The 17,999-nt window shown below is 41.4% G+C and overlaps 2 protein-coding genes across 5 annotated transcripts in view; both read right to left on the bottom strand.

The window, feature by feature from the left end:
- Window positions 1–101: 101 nt before the first annotated feature.
- On the bottom strand, window positions 102–7,228 carry stx3a (syntaxin 3a). Of its 4 annotated transcripts, none has more exons than XM_031837787.1 (10): window positions 7,137–7,227; window positions 4,995–5,069; window positions 4,817–4,916; window positions 4,580–4,654; window positions 4,276–4,346; window positions 4,011–4,119; window positions 3,412–3,485; window positions 2,646–2,780; window positions 2,416–2,526; window positions 102–1,859 (listed from the first exon to the last, which is right to left on the bottom strand). In XM_031837787.1, exons 2-10 carry the CDS (start codon window positions 5,013–5,015, stop codon window positions 1,782–1,784), a joined length of 774 nt encoding a protein of 257 aa, XP_031693647.1. In that variant the 5' UTR covers window positions 5,016–5,069; window positions 7,137–7,227; the 3' UTR covers window positions 102–1,781. The 4 variants fall into 4 exon arrangements, with proteins under 4 accessions (XP_031693647.1, XP_020351647.1, XP_020351648.1 ...); XM_020496058.2 differs by lacking the exon at window positions 7,137–7,227 and adding an exon at window positions 5,693–6,892; XM_020496059.2 differs by having other exon boundaries at window positions 4,817–5,069; window positions 7,137–7,228.
- Window positions 7,229–10,095: 2,867 nt separating this feature from the next.
- LOC109901148 (GTP-binding nuclear protein Ran) overlaps window positions 10,096–17,999 on the bottom strand; it is a 9,596-nt gene continuing 1,692 nt past the window's right edge. Inside the window, exons 2-7 of the mRNA XM_020497192.2 lie at window positions 17,638–17,696; window positions 14,546–14,630; window positions 13,823–13,948; window positions 13,429–13,616; window positions 10,634–10,804; window positions 10,096–10,424 (exon numbers count right to left, since the gene is read on the bottom strand). Of these exons, the coding sequence (XP_020352781.1) occupies window positions 10,380–10,424; window positions 10,634–10,804; window positions 13,429–13,616; window positions 13,823–13,948; window positions 14,546–14,630; window positions 17,638–17,664 (642 nt within the window). The 5' untranslated portion in view covers window positions 17,665–17,696 and the 3' untranslated portion in view covers window positions 10,096–10,379. The remainder of the gene's footprint in view (window positions 10,425–10,633; window positions 10,805–13,428; window positions 13,617–13,822; window positions 13,949–14,545; window positions 14,631–17,637; window positions 17,697–17,999) is intronic.

The following is a 17,999-nucleotide window of genomic DNA, read 5'->3' as shown; positions in this document are numbered from 1 at the left end:
AGATGTCAAAGGCAATTCGTTTTGTTGTATTCCTATTTTTCAAAACAGCTTAATGTAGTTGAATAATGAAAACTTACTAATAAAAACACTTGGCAAATGGCGATTTTTTAAATTTGTATTATTTGTCAACAGACGGGAAAAGCTACAAAAAACTGAAACCTGACCTTACATTTTGTTCAGATAACATTTTCCATATAAACGCCTACAAAATCACTACAAATGTATGTGACTGAAGACACAAACAGACACAGACATATTGGCTATTCACTTGATACTGCTTGCTTGCATCACAACAAAAATACTATCCTATCTATTATTAGAGGGGGTAGAGAGCAATGACTTATATAAATAAACCCTGGACTGCTGATGCTATGTATTGGCCACCGGTTGGCCATATTGGCACTCCCTAGAAGGAGTAGTCCTCCATAGTATTTCAAAGACAAAATTACATATATTTAAGTTTTTTTTTTTGTAGTGGGGACAGTAACATTAGTACTCTCCCCATTTAAAAAAAAAATGTTTAGGCCACATAATAGAATTTAAAAGTATGCATTAAAGCGTCTTAATAGAATAAACGTGTCAAAACGAATGTAGACATTAACAAATGCATTTCTATAGCTTCCAAAATCTTTTAACCATTGAGGAGGATTACCAAGATGGCTGCACGTTGGCTTCAATACAGGGTTTTTACACATCATTTGTAGAGAGAGTGCAGGTGACAGTTTTATGACACAGGCATGATCCCTGGTGGTACATGCATTGACACACATGTAGGATAAAAATGACACGAGTGCAATATTAAGCAGTAACTTCAACACACAATAATAACATAAAAACGTGCCATTTTGGGGTCATTTTGATTACTAGCTGACAATAGGGCAGTGAATCATCGTTTTATCATATTGATTTGTTTACCAATATCTTTAGGTTACTTGACATGATTACACAGTGTTATCGTTGACCTGTCTTGGCTTAGATTATTAAGGAGCCACACTACCAAAGCTAATTGACAAATCCTTGAAGTGGGAAAAGGAGCTGTGGGTAGAAGCATGCCTGAAAAGAGGAACGAGAGAGAGAGGGGAAAAGAGGGAGAGAGAGTGTGTGTGTGAGAGAGAGAGAGAGAGAGAAAGACAGAAAGAGACGAAAGGAAAGAGGGAGAGAGAAGACGAAAGGGTGGAAGGCCTTAAGCAAGACTGAAGTGTCTCCCCTCTGAGTAGCGCTGTATGCATCTCTTGACAGACAGAGTGACCACTGTTGATCCATCCACCCAGGTTAAACTGGGGGTAATCTGGGACACTCCTCTTCAACTTCCCCTGAGGCCAGAGTCATAAGTGATTATCACGTTAAGAGGCCAATAATACAGCCTAAGTCTACATCCCAAATGGCACCCTATTTCCTATATACTACAAGGGGAATAGGGTGCCATGTGGGACACACATAAGAATAACCTGGATCTAACGTGATCTAATCTGGTTCCGTATTCATAAAGCATCTCAGAGTAGGAGTGCTCATCTAGGATCCTGCCCCGCCTGTCCATGTAATCTTATTCATTGTGATCTAAAAGGTTCAACTGATCCCAGATCTGTACTCATACTCTGAAAGGCTTTATAAATCCAGGCCCTGATCAAACTTGACAGGGACAGGAATGGCATTTGCAAGAGTACAAAGAGATCTGTGACCAGGGTAACATCCTTCTGGATCAATACATGATTTAAAAGTTGAAGTTTGGAGTTTTGAACACCTCTCAGTTTCACAACAAGTTTTCCCCCAGACGGTATTTCCTATTTGATAAAGCTGTAGAGGAAGGACCCTCCGATGACACAGAGAATGACACAGCAGCACGTGATCATCATCTGCTTCTAAAGGGCAGAGGAAGGAAAGAAAGAGGCAAAGAAAGACAGAGGATGCGAGAGAGCAAGAGAACACGGAGGAGGAAGAGGAGGAATAAATACAAAGAAACAATGAAGGGAAGGGAGAGAAGAAAGAGAACAAGAAAAAACTCAGAAAAACAAAAGGGAAGATTGACCTGACCACAGAGAGAAATCATAACCCACAATAAATATTTAGAGACTCAATGTGCCATTGCAAGTTCTGAAGCTTTTAAGAGATTCTTTGCATCAGTGAGAATGCTGAACCCCCTGTAGCAAGACAATATATTTAGCGTATGTCCCAAATGGCAACCTTTTCCCTGTATAGTGCAGTACTTTAAGGGTAACAGAGTGCCATTTGTGACTAAGCCAATGTATCCCTTCTCCTGTATGGACCAAGGTGATAGATAATAGGTCTAGGGTCCGGACTGAAGTGGACCTATAAACATTGCAGCCATATAAATATAATTACCTATTATGGCATCATTGACCTGAATGTGGACGGCCATTCTACTCATTCTAATTCTATGGTTTCAGCCCCACTCACCCTACGGGCCTCCTGCTGAAATTTGGCTGCTTTCTTGGTGTCGGCAACAGCCCGCTCTACGAAGCCCACCGATTGGTCCATGTTGCTCTCAATCTTGTCAATCATACCGCCCTGTGAAGGGAGTGGGCGGAGTGTTGGGAGAGGCACACACAAACAGCGGTCAAAAGCAGTGCACTACGTAGGGAATAGGGTACCATTTGGGATGCACACTAAAAGGAGCGAAGGGTTACCTGGTTCTCCACCAGCATAGCAATGTCCACGAACATGTCATGAAGCTCTTTGATGCTGCTCTCCAGCCTCACAATATCTTTATGCCGCGCCTCGATCTCATTCAACGCCTGCTTCGATATACCCGACTCCATGATCTACAAAACACATACGAGAAGATATACACAACGGTTTAACACCCACACATAGGAGAGGATATACACAACGGTTTAACACCCACACTAGGAGAGGATATACACAAAGGTTTAACACCCACACTAGGAGAGGATATACACAACGGTTTAACACCCACACTAGGAGAGGATATACACAACGGTTTAACACCCACACTAGGAGAGGATATACACAAAGGTTTAACACCCACACTAGGAGAGGATATACACAGCGGTTTAACACCCACACTAGGAGAGGATATACACAAAGGTTTAACACCCACACTCGGAGAGGATATACACAACGGTTTAACATCCACACTAGGAGAGGATATACACAACGGTTTAACACCCACACTAGGAGAGGATATACACAAAGGTTTAACACCTACACTAGGAGAGGATATACGCAAAGGTTTAACACCCACACTAGGAGAGGATATACACAAAGGTTTAACACCCACACTAGGAGAGGATATACACAACGGTTTAACACCCACACTAGGAGAGGATATACACAACATACACACTCAAACATTCTCGCTTGAACACACACACTCACAAACATTCTCACTTGTACACATGCACACATACGCATGAACACACACAGAATTACCCCTGCGGTGAAGACGGCTGCGTTCCCTCCTTCCAACATCTCCTCCAGCTCCTCGTCGGTCGTTGTTTTTCCCGCTGTGGAGTGGAGAGTTTACAGAAAGGGGTTAATAACATGTATGAAAGGGTTAATAACATGTTTGAAAGGCTTAATAGCAAGTTAACATATAACAGGCCCTTAATGCTGGCATAGAATATACTAATACACGCCATCAACAGCACATCTGGGTTTCAAATACTTTATCTGTGTCTGTCTGAGCTTGTCTGGCTTAATAAACCAGAAAAGAAAAGTGACAAAACTGCAACCCTGCCCATCTCCAGGCAGATGCAAGCAAACACTCAAAATATTGGGAAAGGATTTTCCAAGTATTTGAACTGGTAAAGAGCATTGTATTGGTTTGAGTCTGTCTGTCTGTGGTAGGCTAAAACATGCACTTCCGTCTACGACTTAATGTAACTTTGGACCTGGATTTTTTTCCCCTGACAATTGACTTGTCCAGGAACAAAAAACCCTGGCCCTAGTTATACCAGGTATCGTGTCTCTACTACTGGTTAGGACTTGGTTATCACATGGTTATGAAGGTTCATAGACGTCAGACTCACTGATCTCCAGCTGCCGGGCAATGCGGCCTTTGCTCTTGTCTCTAAAATCTGTCTGAGCCTCGTTGTACTTGGTCATCACCTCCACAAACTTCTTGGCCAGGATGGCATGCTGGGAAAAGGTGGAGGTGGGTACAGAGGTTGTTATGGTAACTAGTGGGGATGGAACCCGAGTCTCCAACAAGAAAAATGACAGGGACATGATTGACATGCAAACCGACAAGAGTTAAGGGTACGGTTGAGGTTAGTTCGTTTTTTTAAGGGTTACCTGGGACTTCCGGATCCTCGTGTCTGCTGACGACCGTTCCTCTGTGTTTGTCTCAAGTTGCTTCTCGATACCTGCCAGGGAGGGGAACATGCAACCGTTACCGTGACTACGGCCACCGACAACAACACAAAATGACAATGGCATCGGAGTCCACGGCATTCAAAAACACTTTATCTTGACAGGAAAACTACGTTTATACAATTTGATGACTGTCGTGCTGGTCGTCAGAAAACGGTTGGTCGTCAGAAAGACGGTGGGGTCAGATATGGTGCGTCTACTATTTAAAGGGTCAAGAAGGACTGACTCTTTAGTTTGTTGCGAGCGGTGCCGGCTGCTTTCTTGATGTCGTTGGTGACTGCCTCCAAATCATCCTGCGTCTCTGGTGAGCACAGAGAAAGAGAGAGAAAAAAAAGAGTGATTGTAACATACAAGCCACAAAGATGAACAATGTGGAATGGAAAGAAAGTGGGCGAGATAACGAAGGGTGAGAGAGAGAGAGAGCGGGGGCAGAGAGAGAGTGGGATTGAATGATGATGTTTACTCTGCTCTGGCGTAGGGGCGGAGAGGATGGTCGAGTACAGCTTCTTTGCTTGCGCCACACTCTCATCTATCTTGTCGATGCTGCTGCGAATCTCCTCAATCTGAGACCGAGACAGGCAATGATGACACACTGGTGAACACACACACGCGCACACAAACAGGAGTATGGTCAGAAATACCTGGGCGAAGAAGTCATCCATAAAGGCTTGGTTCTCCACTGGAATCTCCACATCATCCCCAGCCACATCACTTTTCTGTTGACACACAGACAGACATGGTTGCTGTGGTAGTGTGTTTGTGGTGAGATAATCACACTCACAGGCTTTTTAGCGGTTCTTACATCAGTGTTTTGACGCCACTATAAAGTAAATTCTTTAACCAGACACAATAAGGATTGCAGCGCACACAAGCTACAATGAATAGCCTACATCGATGACACTGAGACCTTGGAAGAGGTGCAGGAAATTAGAAAACAATCCTTCCTTAATCAACCCTTCTGATCCCCTTTCTGTATCCACCCCACTCCATTTGTAACGCACCACCAATAAACAAGTGTACAGCCTGAATATCATCACACCCCAATTAGGCCTACCTACTTCCTATATTAAATTAATGCTCTAATGTTAATTAGCCCAATGTTCAACTAGGCTATTTCCGCTTTTCTAGGCCTGAAAATGGGCTCAAACAGTTGGTCTAACGTTATGGCCAAACCGCTCATCCGGACCAACCGCATCTAGTGCGCAAAAACAAACGAGTAAATATGATACGTCCCCCATCCCTATTATATAATTATATATGATTGGCAACGGTTATGTTAAGCTAATAGCAAGCAAGTCTATGAAAACATGAACAAGTGTATAAAAAAGACGTAGCTTACCGCCTTCAACTGTTCCAATCGGTCTTTCATCTTCAAAACTGTGTTGTCACTGTCACAATCTCTAAACTATCAAAAAGCGTTATTCTAATCTACAACCGCTAATTAAAAGGTTACCAAATTAGAAAATTACAATTTATTAGCCTACTGATTCATCCAGTGACCTGCCCGAAAATAAGTTTCAAAGTTAATTGTAAAAATATTTAGTAGGGTAAATGCTCATTAGAATATGGTCATCAAATTAAAAAAGATCTTTTTTTTTTACAAAATGTCTGTTCAATATGGCTGCAGCAGCGTCTCCAACCTGTAGTTTTACTAAGCCTATCCTCTCAAAGAGGATTAGAGCAACAGTTGTGCAGAGGGCGATTAATCTCTCTCTCTCTCTCTCTCTCTCTGATCAATGGCATGCGTAAAAACGCATGCAAAGTAAATATCACGCACGATCTCTGTTTCGGGCACACTACCCAAACAGGGCACCGAATGGAAAGGTAATTAGGTTAAATTCTAAATCTGTAAAGTCAACCCAGTGGGTTGTCCATCTATAAATAAGAAGAGGCTGTATTTGAATTGTTATTTCTTGACCCCCATCGACTTTCTAAATATAGCTAAATAAGGACAGGTCAACAAAATAAAGTGATGCAATGATTATTGATTTATGAAGATATTTTTTGTATTCCTTTTTTGATTTGCTAATCAAAAAAAATGCATAACGTTTCATAGTACAAACACGTGAAGCAGCATTTTTTATCGACACCATTCCTCCTGAAAATACATTAGGTCACACTGTTTTCTGACAATAGGTCTAGATAGGATTCTCAAATGCAATGTGTCTAGACGTTTCTAACACTATCAGTTGCTTCCTTAAATCTTTCTTTGGGCTCACTTGACTGCTCATCGGTCATCTACTCTAAATGATAAACCTCTCACTCCCCTTTTCCACCCCCCCCTCTTCTTCTCCTCCTTCATTCATTTCCTCTCTTTTGTCAGGTTTGAAGGCACACAGAAAGTAATTGGTTTGGTTGCACTGCTTATCATTCCATTGAGAGATACAATTTTTAAAAAGTGAGTTTTATCCATTATTAATGCCTTTTAGAGAGTATTGAGACATATAAGTAGCCTTGTCCAAGTCAGAACGGCATACTTTAAGTCAAAAACCTCCCACTCCCTTTTCCACAATAGTTAACCCAATTCTGAATACATCAGCACACTGGATTTGGTGCAGCTGGTAGCCTAGCTGTTAAGAGCGTAGGTTCAAATCCCAAATCTGCCCTTGAACAAGGGACTTAGCCCTAATTACTCCTGTAAGTCGCTCAGGATAAGAGCATCTGCTAAATGACTAAAATGTAAAATCAAAACAACAGAGTGAGAGAGAGAGAGAGATATCTTCAGTTGAGAGAATCTACATCAGTCACTGTGGTGTTAAGATGATGAGGGCAGGTTACTGTACCTGTGGAGTTTAGGCCATTGAGCACCATGGCAGACGGCCTGAGTAGCATCATGGGATCTTCACTTCTCTTCAGCTGTTGGGAAAATAGGAGACCGGGAGTTACGATCTGTGGGGTCACGTGACCGGCACACAATGTGAAATACAGAGAACGCAGAGACAAACGAGAAAGCAAACAGAAAGAGGTGGAATAACGTTGGAAAAGAGGTGCATTCTCTCATTACAGAACCAAACCTTTGGGTTTTACCCTGGTGTGTGTAAATGTCACCGCCTTTTTCCTCTATTCTTGCTTCTTCTCCTTGCCTCAGATGCTCTCTTTCACTCAGCTCTGCCTCCTTGTGTACCTATTCCATACCTCCATCCTAATCTCCCTTGTATTAACTCTTCTCTGATGTCTCAACCTCTTACACATAAAAGGTTGCAAACCCTCAGGGTTTGTCTTGACACTATGTGCGATCCCTGGGTGCAGTTGCAGCCTGATATATTGTCACCCTTCACTCCAGTCTTTTTTTAAACTTCTCCAGTTGAAAAAAACGAAATTCCAAGTAGACCTACAGTGATGTATGACCAAATTAAGCATTCAAAGAAAATAACACCCTCCCTATAACCAAACATGGGAGAGTTTTTTTGATAATACTGTGGGGCTGCTTTGCTGCCTCTGGTACTGGGGGCCTTGAACATGTGCAAGGCATCATGAAATCAGCAGATTATCAAGGAGTTTTGGAGTGCAGTGTTCAACCCAGATTCCAAAAACGAGGTCTCTGTCGAAGGTCGTGGTTATCCAGCAGGACAACAACCCCAAGAACACATAAAGAAGCACCCAGGAATGGTTCAAGAAGAAACACTGGCAAAGAGTCCAGATCGGAGTCCCGTCAAAAACCTCAGGCGAGATCTGAAAACAGCAGTTGGTCAAAGGCAACCATCAAACATTGAAGAATTGGGAGTATTTACAGCTGAAGAATGGGCAAAGTTGCCAGTAGAAAAGTACAGCAAGCTCATTGAGGGGTGCAATTAGCAGCAGTTAGGCTGACCAAATGCTGTGCAACCAAGTACTAGTACTGGGTGCTAATCATTTTGTCAATAGTTATATTTTCTAAAATTGTATTTGGTTCTGCAATGTGGAAATTCAAATAACCAGGTGTGGAGTTATTTCCAATTTCAATTTTTTTTTTGTCAGAATTATGAATTATTTAAAGGTGCAAGAGTACCAATATCCTGTCTGCTGGTTGTTTCTGAAGAGAACAACTTGTCAAGACAACTTTTCATGATAGAACACAACATGTGGAGAAAAATACCTACAGTGCCTTCAGAAAGTATTCACACCCCTTGACTTTTTACACATTTTGTTGTTACAGCCTGAATTTAAAATGGATTTAAATTGAGATTGTGTCACTGGCCTCCTCAACTCTGAATTATATTTGAGAAATGTTTACAAATTAATGAAAAAAAGAAAAGCTGAAATGTCTTGAGTCAGTAAGTTTTCAACACCATTGTTATGACAAGCCTAAATAAGTTGAGTAAAAATGTGCTTAACATGTTACATTCCGTGGAGTCACTCTGTGTGCAATAATAGTGTTTAACATGATTTTTGAATGACTACCTCATCTCTGTACTCCCCACATACAATTATCTGTAAGGTCCCTCAGTAGAGCAATTAATTTCAAACACAGATTCAACCAAAAAGACCATTGAGGTTTTCCAATGCCTCGTAAAAGGGAACCTTTTGGTAGATCGGTAAAAAAGAAAAAAGCAGACATTGAATATATCCCTTTGAGCATGGTGAAGTTCACTGGAGGCTGCTGAGGGGAGGAAGGCGCATAATAATGTCTGGAAAGGAGCCACATGGAATGGTATCAAACATATGGAAACCATGTGCCTGATTCATTTGATACCATTCCACAGATTCCACTCCAACCATCATCACAAGCCCGTCCTCCCCACTTTGAATGGTGGGTCAATACACTCAGTCACTACAAAGATACAGGTATCCTTCCTAACTCAGTTCCCGGAGAGGAAGGAAACCACTCAGGGATTTCACCATGAGGCCGACGGGGACTTTTCAAAACAGTTAAGAGTTGAATGTCTGCGATAGATTAACATTGTAGTTACTCCACAAAAATAACCTAAATGACAGAGTGAAAAGGAAGAATGCACAGAATAAAAATATTCCAAAACATGTATCCTTTTGCAATGCACTAAATAAAAATTGAAAAAAAAATGTGGCTAAGAAATTAACTTTATTTCCTAAATACAAAGCGTTATGTTTGAGGCAAATCCAACGCCACTTAGTGCCACTCTTCATATTTACAAGCATTGTCATCGGCAAGGACTAGAGTTGTTTTTAGGATAAAACTACATGGAATAGACCTAAGCACAGGTAAAATCATAGAGGAAAACCTGGTTGTCTGCTGTCCGACAGACACTGGGAGACAAATCCACCTTTCATCAGGGCAATAACCTAAAAAAAGAGGCCAAATATACACTGGTTGCTTACCAAGACGACATTGAATGTTCTTGAGTGGTCTAGTTACAGTTGACTTAAATCTATGTCAAGACCTAAAATTGGCTGTCTAGGAATGATCAACAACCAACTTGACAGAGATTGAAGAATTTAAATAACAAATGTGCAAATATTGTACAATCCAGGTGTGCAAAGCTCTTAGACTTACACTTATGAGTCTTTCTGGGTAATCACTGCCAAAGGTGATTCTAACATGTATTGACTCAGGGGTGTGAATACTTATGTAAAAAAAATAATTATATATATTTTTTAAATAAAAAATTTGTGTCACTTTGTAATTACGGGGTATTGTGTTTTTTTAATTTATTGAACCTTTATGTAACTAGGCAAGTCTTATTTACAAAGATGGCCAAACCCTTGACGCTGAGAGTATTGAGAAATGTGATTTTTGCTGAATTCCATTCACACGCCGATTCTGTTCACATGGATTGACACAGCAGCTAGTTTGTATTCAAATACTTTTTATTTAGTGTGATTTCATATCACCCTTAGTCAGTATAGTATAGCGAGCGTACAAAGTCTTTCATTTGTATGCGTGTGTGAGTAATGCCTACTTTGAGCAGTCTAAACTTTTACTCCGGTTGGTCTCTACTGAAATCTTCACGCAACCAGACACACATTCTCAGTTTGAAACACACAAAAAAACATTGGGGGAATTTTTTTACAATTAAAAGGTCATCAATAGGGCACGCTCCCAGAACACTGGAGGCCAGCGAGGTCACAGGTTAAAGGTCGTCGTCTTCATCTGGAAGCCCTGTTGCTGCGGCAACCTGGAGGCGTGAGGAAAAATGGTGTATTCATTATTTTTATCACCTGTAAAATGAAATAGTTGTTTGCAAGTTCCTGATGTAAATACAAACAATTAAAATAAATAACACCTCGAACACTGACCCAGCCTGTGTGTACGGTGTATAGCGTGTGCGACTTCTGCATTTGTGGGTCTTCTGCGTGTGTACGATTTCTGCATGCGTGTACGCACCTTAAGGTCGTTCTCGTACTGCGCAGCCAGGGAGGCGTCCATGACGACTTCTGGGGGGGCGAGGGCTGGCATCTCCACAAATTCTAGGTTGGGGTCCCCTACCAGCTTCCTGGCCAGCCACAGGAAGGGCTTCTCAAAGTTGTAGTTACTCTTGGCTGAGATGTCATAGTACTGATGGGGAGGTGGAGTGTGTCAGTCAATTAGGTATGGTCTTCTCTATCCAGGCTCTCTCTCGCCCTCTCATTCACACACACAAGTCAAAGGTTTATAAACACCTACTCATTCAAGGGTTTTTCTTTATTTGTACTTTTTTTCAACAATTTAGAGTAGTGAATACATCAAAACTATGAAATAACACATATGGAATCATGCAGTAACCCAAAAATTATATTTTACATTCTTCAACGTAGCCACCCTTTTCCTTGATGACAGCTTGGCACACTCTTGGCATTCTCTCAACTAGCTTCATGAGGAAGTCACCTGGATGGCTTTTGCAACAGTCTTGAAGGAGTTCCCACATATTCTGAGCACTCGTTGGCTGCTTTTCCTTCACTCTGCAGTCCAACTCATACCAAACCATCTCAATTGGGTTGAGGTCAGGTGATTGTGATCTGCTTTGCTTATTTGAGCTGTTCTTGCCATAATATGGACTTGGTATTCCACATACCACACCTAGCTTGTCACAACACAACTGATTGGCTCAAATGCATTAAGGAAAATAGTTCCAGAAATGAACTTTTAACAAGGCACACCTGTTAATTGAAATGCATTCCAGGTGGCTACCTCATGAAGCTGGTGTGCAAAGTTGTCAAAAAGGCAAAGAGTGGCTACTTTGAAGAATCTCAAATATAAAATACTTTTTTGGTTACTACATAATTCCATGTGTGTAATTTCATAGTAGTGATCTCTTCACTATTATTCTACAATGTAGAACATAGTAAAAAATAAAGAAAAACCCTTGAATGAGATGGTGTCCAAACTATCTAATCAAATCTATTTTGGCTAATTAAATGCTATTTTAGCTCTCCCACCTAAAGAAAGGAACCAAGGAAGGGAGAAACACTGCAGACACCGCACTCCAGCTGAGGCATACAGTTGAAGTCAGAAGTTTACATACACCTTATCCAAATACATTTAAACTCAGTTTCACAATTCCTGACATTTAAGCCTAGTAAAAATGCCCTGTCTTAGGTCAGTTAGGACCACCACTTTATTTTAAGAATGTGAAATGTCAGAATAATGATATATTTCAGCTTATTTCTTACATCACATTCCCAGTGGGTCAGAAGTTTACATACAGTCTATTAGTATTTGGTAGCATTGTCTTTAAAATAGATTAAGTTGGGTCAAACGTTTTGAGTAGCCTTCCACAAGCTTCCCACAATAAGTTGGGTGAATTTTGGCCCATTCCTCCTGACAGAGCTGGTGTAACTGAGTCAGGTTTGTTTGCCTGCTTGCTCGCACAAGCTTTTTCAGGTCTGTCTACAAATTTGATATGGGATTGAGGTCAGGGCTTTGTGATGGCCACTCCAATACCTTGACCGCGTTGCCCTTATGCCATTTTGACACAACTTTGGAAGCATGCTTGGGGTCATTGTACATTAGGAAGACCCATTTGCAACCAAACTTTAACTTTAACTTTAACTGATGTCTTGAGATGTTGCTTCAATATACCCACATAATATTCCTTCCTTATGACGCCATCTATTTTGTGAAGTGCACCAGTCCCTCCTGCAGAAAAGCCACCCCACAAAGTGATACTGCCACCCCCGTGCTCCACGGTTGGGTTGGTGTTCTTCGGCTTGCAAGTCTCCTCCTTTTTCCTCCAAACATAATGATGGTCATTATGGCCAAACAGTTCTATTTGTGTTTCATCAGACCCGAGGACATTTCTCCAAAAAGTACAGTCTTTGTCCCCATGTGCAGTTGAATACCGTAGTCTGGCTTTTTTAAATGGCGGTTTTGGAGCAGTGGCTTCTTCCTTGCTGAGAGGCCCTTTCAGGTTATGTTGATATAGGGCTCGTTTTACTGTGGATATAGATACTTTTGTACCGGTTTCCTCCAGCATCTTCACAAGGTCCTTTGCTGTTGTTCTGGGATTGATTTGCACTTTTCACACCAAAGTACGTTCATCTCTAGGAGACAGAACGCATCTCCTTCCTGAGGGGTATGTTGGCTGCGTGGTCCCATGGTGTTTATACTTGCGTACTATTGTTTGTACAGATGAACATGGTACCTTCAGGCGTTTGCAAATTGCTCCCAAGGATGAACCAGACTTGTGAAGGTCTACAATTTTTTTTCTGAGGTCTTTACTGATTTATTTTGATTTTCCCATAACGTCACGCAAAGAGGCACTGAGTTTGAAGGTAGGCCTTGAAATACATCCACAGGTACACCTCCAATTGAGTCAAATAATGTACATTTCCCTATCAGAAGCTTCTAAAGCCTCAACATAATTTTCTGGAATTTTCCAAGCTGTTTAAAGGCACAGTCAACTTAGTGTATGTGAACTTCTGACCCACTGGAATTGTGATACAGTGACTTATAAGTGAAATAATGTCTGTAAACAATTGTTGTAAAAATTACTTGTGTCATGCACAAAGTTGCCAAAACTATAGTTTGTGAACAAAAAAATGTGTGGATTGGTTAAAAAGCGAGTTTTAATGACTCCAAACTAAGTGTATGTAAACTTCCGACTTCAACTGTATATACTTGTAGAGACAGTGTTTTTTTTTAACCTGTCAACTAACACACCCATCTTAACATGTGAGTCGGGCTGGCGTTGCCACGGTTACCTGAAGGTTCTTCTTGCGGTGGAACACGATGCTCTTGGCTTTGACCTTCCTGTCCTTGATGTCCACCTTGTTTCCGCACAGGACTATGGGTATGTTCTCGCAGACGCGCACCAGGTCGCGGTGCCAGTTGGGCACGTTCTTGTAGGTGACGCGAGATGTGACGTCGAACATGATGATCGCACACTGGGCTGGAGAGAGATAGGGGAGAGAAGAGTGGAAGGGGGAGAGTAATCGAGTGTATCAGATAATCGTTAAATATGTGGAGTCCGTACCCATCCAAGTCATTTTGCACCAGAGGGTAAGATTGTATAGAGATCTGAGGACAGGATGTGACCTACTCTGGTTCTACTACAATACAACACACGGACATGTGACCCACACAAATGTGACGTACCCTGTATGTAGTAGCCATCTCTGAGCCCCCCAAACTTCTCCTGGCCGGCTGTGTCCCAGACATTGTACTTGATGGTCCCTCGAGTGGTGTGGAAGACCAAGGGGTGCACCTCTACTCCCAGAGTCGCTACAGGGGGAAGAGAAGGGTGAGCGAGGGGCAGGTCAGCCATGGTTCAGGGATCTAGAATGGTTTATACTCTTGTATGGATTGCATTTTTTTTGATCACGCGACCCACCTAGCTAAAGTTAGCCACAATAAATTGTAATTTGTAAAATAGAAGTATTGCAAATTACATATATGAATTGTAATTCGTGACATATCATGCAAAATGGATGAGGGACATCCACAAATAAATGTCCTTCCCTTAACATAGCCTACCAAAGGGAAGGAGACAAATGTGCATTTACTATGTTACGTCTACCCCAGAGTCCAGGTTGAAAAACAATGAAGCCTAGTATCCAAGACAGTCAGAAACAGCTTTTCCACGTTGGCTAGCTAAATTCATGCGCAGAAACACATCATTGCGTCTTTTTAAGTCTACAATTATAAAGTTTGCCTGCAAACTAAATTTCCCTCAGGAGAGAATTAAGTCTGATTATTGATTGAAGGTATGGTGGTGTTATGAAGGAGATGAAGCAGAAGACGAAGACGAAAAAGAAGAGGTACGTAAAAGCTGAGAGAGAGAAGGGGGACAGAGGACTGTCTGGACTCTGAGAAACTCACCAACGTATTTCTTTTCAAACTCTCCCGTTAAATGCCTCTTCACGAAGGTGGTTTTTCCTGTGCCTCCATCTCCGCACAACACTAGCTGAAACACGGGTAGTAATTAAAAGAACACATTGGTCAAAAGGAATAGCAACTAAACACCAATGTAGTACTGGTTATTGCTAGACGAAGGAACAAGTCCAAACCAAAGTGTGCATCCCAAATGACACCTATATACGGTGGCAAGAAAAAATATGTGAACCCTTGAATTTAATAACTGGTTGACCATCCTGTGGCAGCAAAACCCCAACCAAACATTTTCTGTAGTTGCGTATCAGACCTGCACAAATGTCAGGAGTAATTTTGGACAATTCCTCTTTACAAAACTGTTTCAGTTCAGCAATATTCTTGGGATGTCTGGTGTGAACCACTCGAGGTCATGCCACAGCATCTCAATCGGGTTGAGGTCAGGACTATGACTGGGTCACTCCAGAAGGCGTATTTTCTTCTGTTGATTTATTTCTGTGTTTTGGGTCGTTGTCCTGTTGCATCACCCAACTTCTGTTGCGCTTCAATTGGCGGACAGAGCCTTACATTCTCCTACAAAATGTCTTGATAAACATGGGAATTCCTTTTTCCGTCGACGATAGCAAGCTGTCCAAGCCCTGAGGTAGCAAAGCAGCCCCAAACCATGATGCTCCCTCCACCATATTTTACAGTTGGGATGAGGTGTTGATGTTGGTGTGGAGTGCCTTTTTTTCTCCAGACAGTGTTGTTGTATTCCTTCCTTCCAAACAACTGAACTTTAGTTATCTGTCCACAGAATATTTTGCTAGTAGCGCCGTGGAACATCCAGGTGCTATTTTGCAAACTTAAGACTTGCAGCAATGTTTTTTTTCTGGACAGCAGTGGCTTCTTCCGTGGTGTCCTCCCATGAAAACCATTCTTGTTTAGTGTTTTAAGTATCGTAGACTCGTTAACACAGGGTGTGCCATGGGAGCTACAGCCCTTCCTACGTTGGTTTGTACTTGGGTAAATGACTTCATTTTGGTGGGGATGCTATATTGATGATGTTTGCCTGTTTTGGTCCGGCTCAGAATATTAACTTATTTCCTTCCACCAAAACCTTAACATTAATCCTAACATCAAACTAACTATGGAGTACAGCAAGGATAACATTCATTTTTTGGACCTTGACATTAGTAAAAATGACAAAGGTTGTTTGCACACATCAATCTTTAGGAAGCCTACAGATGGGAATACCATTCTGAGGGCAGACAGCTTTCACCCCAAAAGGCTAAAAGAGAATATTCCATATGGCCAATTCCAAAGAGTCCACAGAATTTGCGATCAGGAAACAGACTACAGTGTCAAATCTGCTGAATTGGAGAATCGCTTCTTGAATGGGGCTACAGCGTTCAGGTCCTGAAAGATGCCGGTATAAGGGCTGGATTACTTGACAGAGGGAACTTGTTGTGAAGGGGAGAGCCCCGTGATACATCAGAGAGTGTATTTAAAAAAAAAATACAAAATAAAGCACTGAAGCAGAGAACATTAAAATAATCATTAAAAATTATTGGGGAATCATCCAAAGTGATACGCTACTACGCCAAGTCTTTCCTGAGCCACCAGTCATAAGCTTTAAGAGATGTCCGACCCTAAATGACAAATTAGTCCACAGTTATCTTCCGGGTGACTCTCAAAAAAAATTGGCTTGACCACAAACCCAAGGGCTCTTTTAAATGTAACCATTGCAACCATTGCAGTAATATTGCACAGAAGAAGTATTTTGTTGACACAGCTTCCTAAATGGAGTATTACATCAAGTATTTCATTAACTGCAAAACCACTCATGTCATCTATAGATTGGAATGTTCACAGTGCAAGGTGTTCTACATTGGACGGACAAAGAGTCGCCTTCAAGACCGCTTTGCGGAACACAAGTACGCCATACAGGTAGGTAATGAAGACTACCCCATGGCAAGGCACTACAAGTCCTTACTCCATAGCAACCCTGCCTCCCTACAAGCTATGGGTATTGATCATATTCCGGCCTCTATTAGAAAAGGGGACCGTCTTAAACAGTTAAACCAAAGGGAACGTTTTTGGATTTACAAACTACAGGCCACTAAATACCCTGGTTTAAATGAAGATATGGATTTACAAACTACAGGCCACTAAATACCCTGGTTTAAATGAAGATATGGATTTCGCACCCTTCCTGTAGGGTCGTGATAGGTCCATTTGCTGTCATCTAGTGGACATTTTGCTCAATTGCCCTCAGCTATGTTTAGACTGTTGTTGTTCATGTTTTTCTGTGTTCTTGTGTACTATGGAATATATTGTTTTCTTATTCTTGACACTTCTCCCAGTCACATTTAAGGTTAGAACTACCTTTCTAAGTGTTCTGATACTTCTAGCTTGGAGTTGTATTTTTATGATAACATAGCTACAGCATTTCACCTTTTAATGTGTATAGTATTGCTTACTAGGTGTGTAATCAATTTTGCAACCACTCCCTCTTCCAATTAGGACTAATTGGAAAAGTTGTTCAAAAGAGGACATTGTATTCTTTTTTTTGTACTCCCTGATGAAGGCCATGCAGCCGAAACGCGTCGGTTTAAAAAAAACTTTGTTTCTATTGAACATGCCATACCAATAAAGGCATTTTAATTAATTATATGAAGAGTGTCTTGGTCCTCCTTTCTTTTTGATGACAGATGTTAGCATGTTCCAGAGATTTCTGTAAGTCTTTAGCTAACACTCAAGGATTCTTCCTAACCTCATTAAGCATTCTGCGCTGTGCTCTTGCAGTCATCTTTGTAGGACGGCCATTCCTAGGGAAAGTTGCAACAGTGCTGAACTTTATTTATAGACTATTTGTCCAACCATGGATTGATGAATATCAAGGCTTTTAGAGATACTTTTGTAACCCTTTCCAGCTTTATCCAAGTCATCAATTATTAATCTTAGGTCATCTGAGATCTCTTTTCTTCAAGGAATAGTTCACATCAGGCAATGCTTAATGGGGCCAAAGCCCTATGGGCCCTAGTCAAAAGTTGTGCACTATATAGGGAGTAGGGTGCCATAAGACACAGTCAAAGACTCACCTTAAATTGTACATCTGGTTCTGCCATAGCAGTATGTTCTCGGTGTTGGTGATTATACGCTGAAATAACAAGAGGAGAAAAACAGGTTAATAATGGGCAGTGTTTGTGTCCCAAATGGCACCCTTTCAACTTTACAGAGCACTACTTTTGACAAGAGACCAGAGCTCTGCTCAAAATACAGTATCAATCATCAATAGAAGAAGCCACAAGAGGTGCTGCTGGTGTGATGTGGCTTCAGAACAATACCTGCCAAAAGTGACTAGGCTGAAAAACCAGCCTGGTCTCAGACTACGTGTAACATAGTAAAAATAATCCAGGACACTCAAATTAGTGTGATATGTTATGTTTGGCATGGTTAATAA

The sequence above is a fragment of the Oncorhynchus kisutch genome, linkage group LG12, assembly GCF_002021735.2.
Source record: "Oncorhynchus kisutch isolate 150728-3 linkage group LG12, Okis_V2, whole genome shotgun sequence".
In the NCBI taxonomy this organism is placed as follows: domain Eukaryota; kingdom Metazoa; phylum Chordata; class Actinopteri; order Salmoniformes; family Salmonidae; genus Oncorhynchus; species Oncorhynchus kisutch.
Note: the sequence above shows the minus strand (reverse complement) of the source record. Positions and strands in the feature narration are given on the sequence as shown.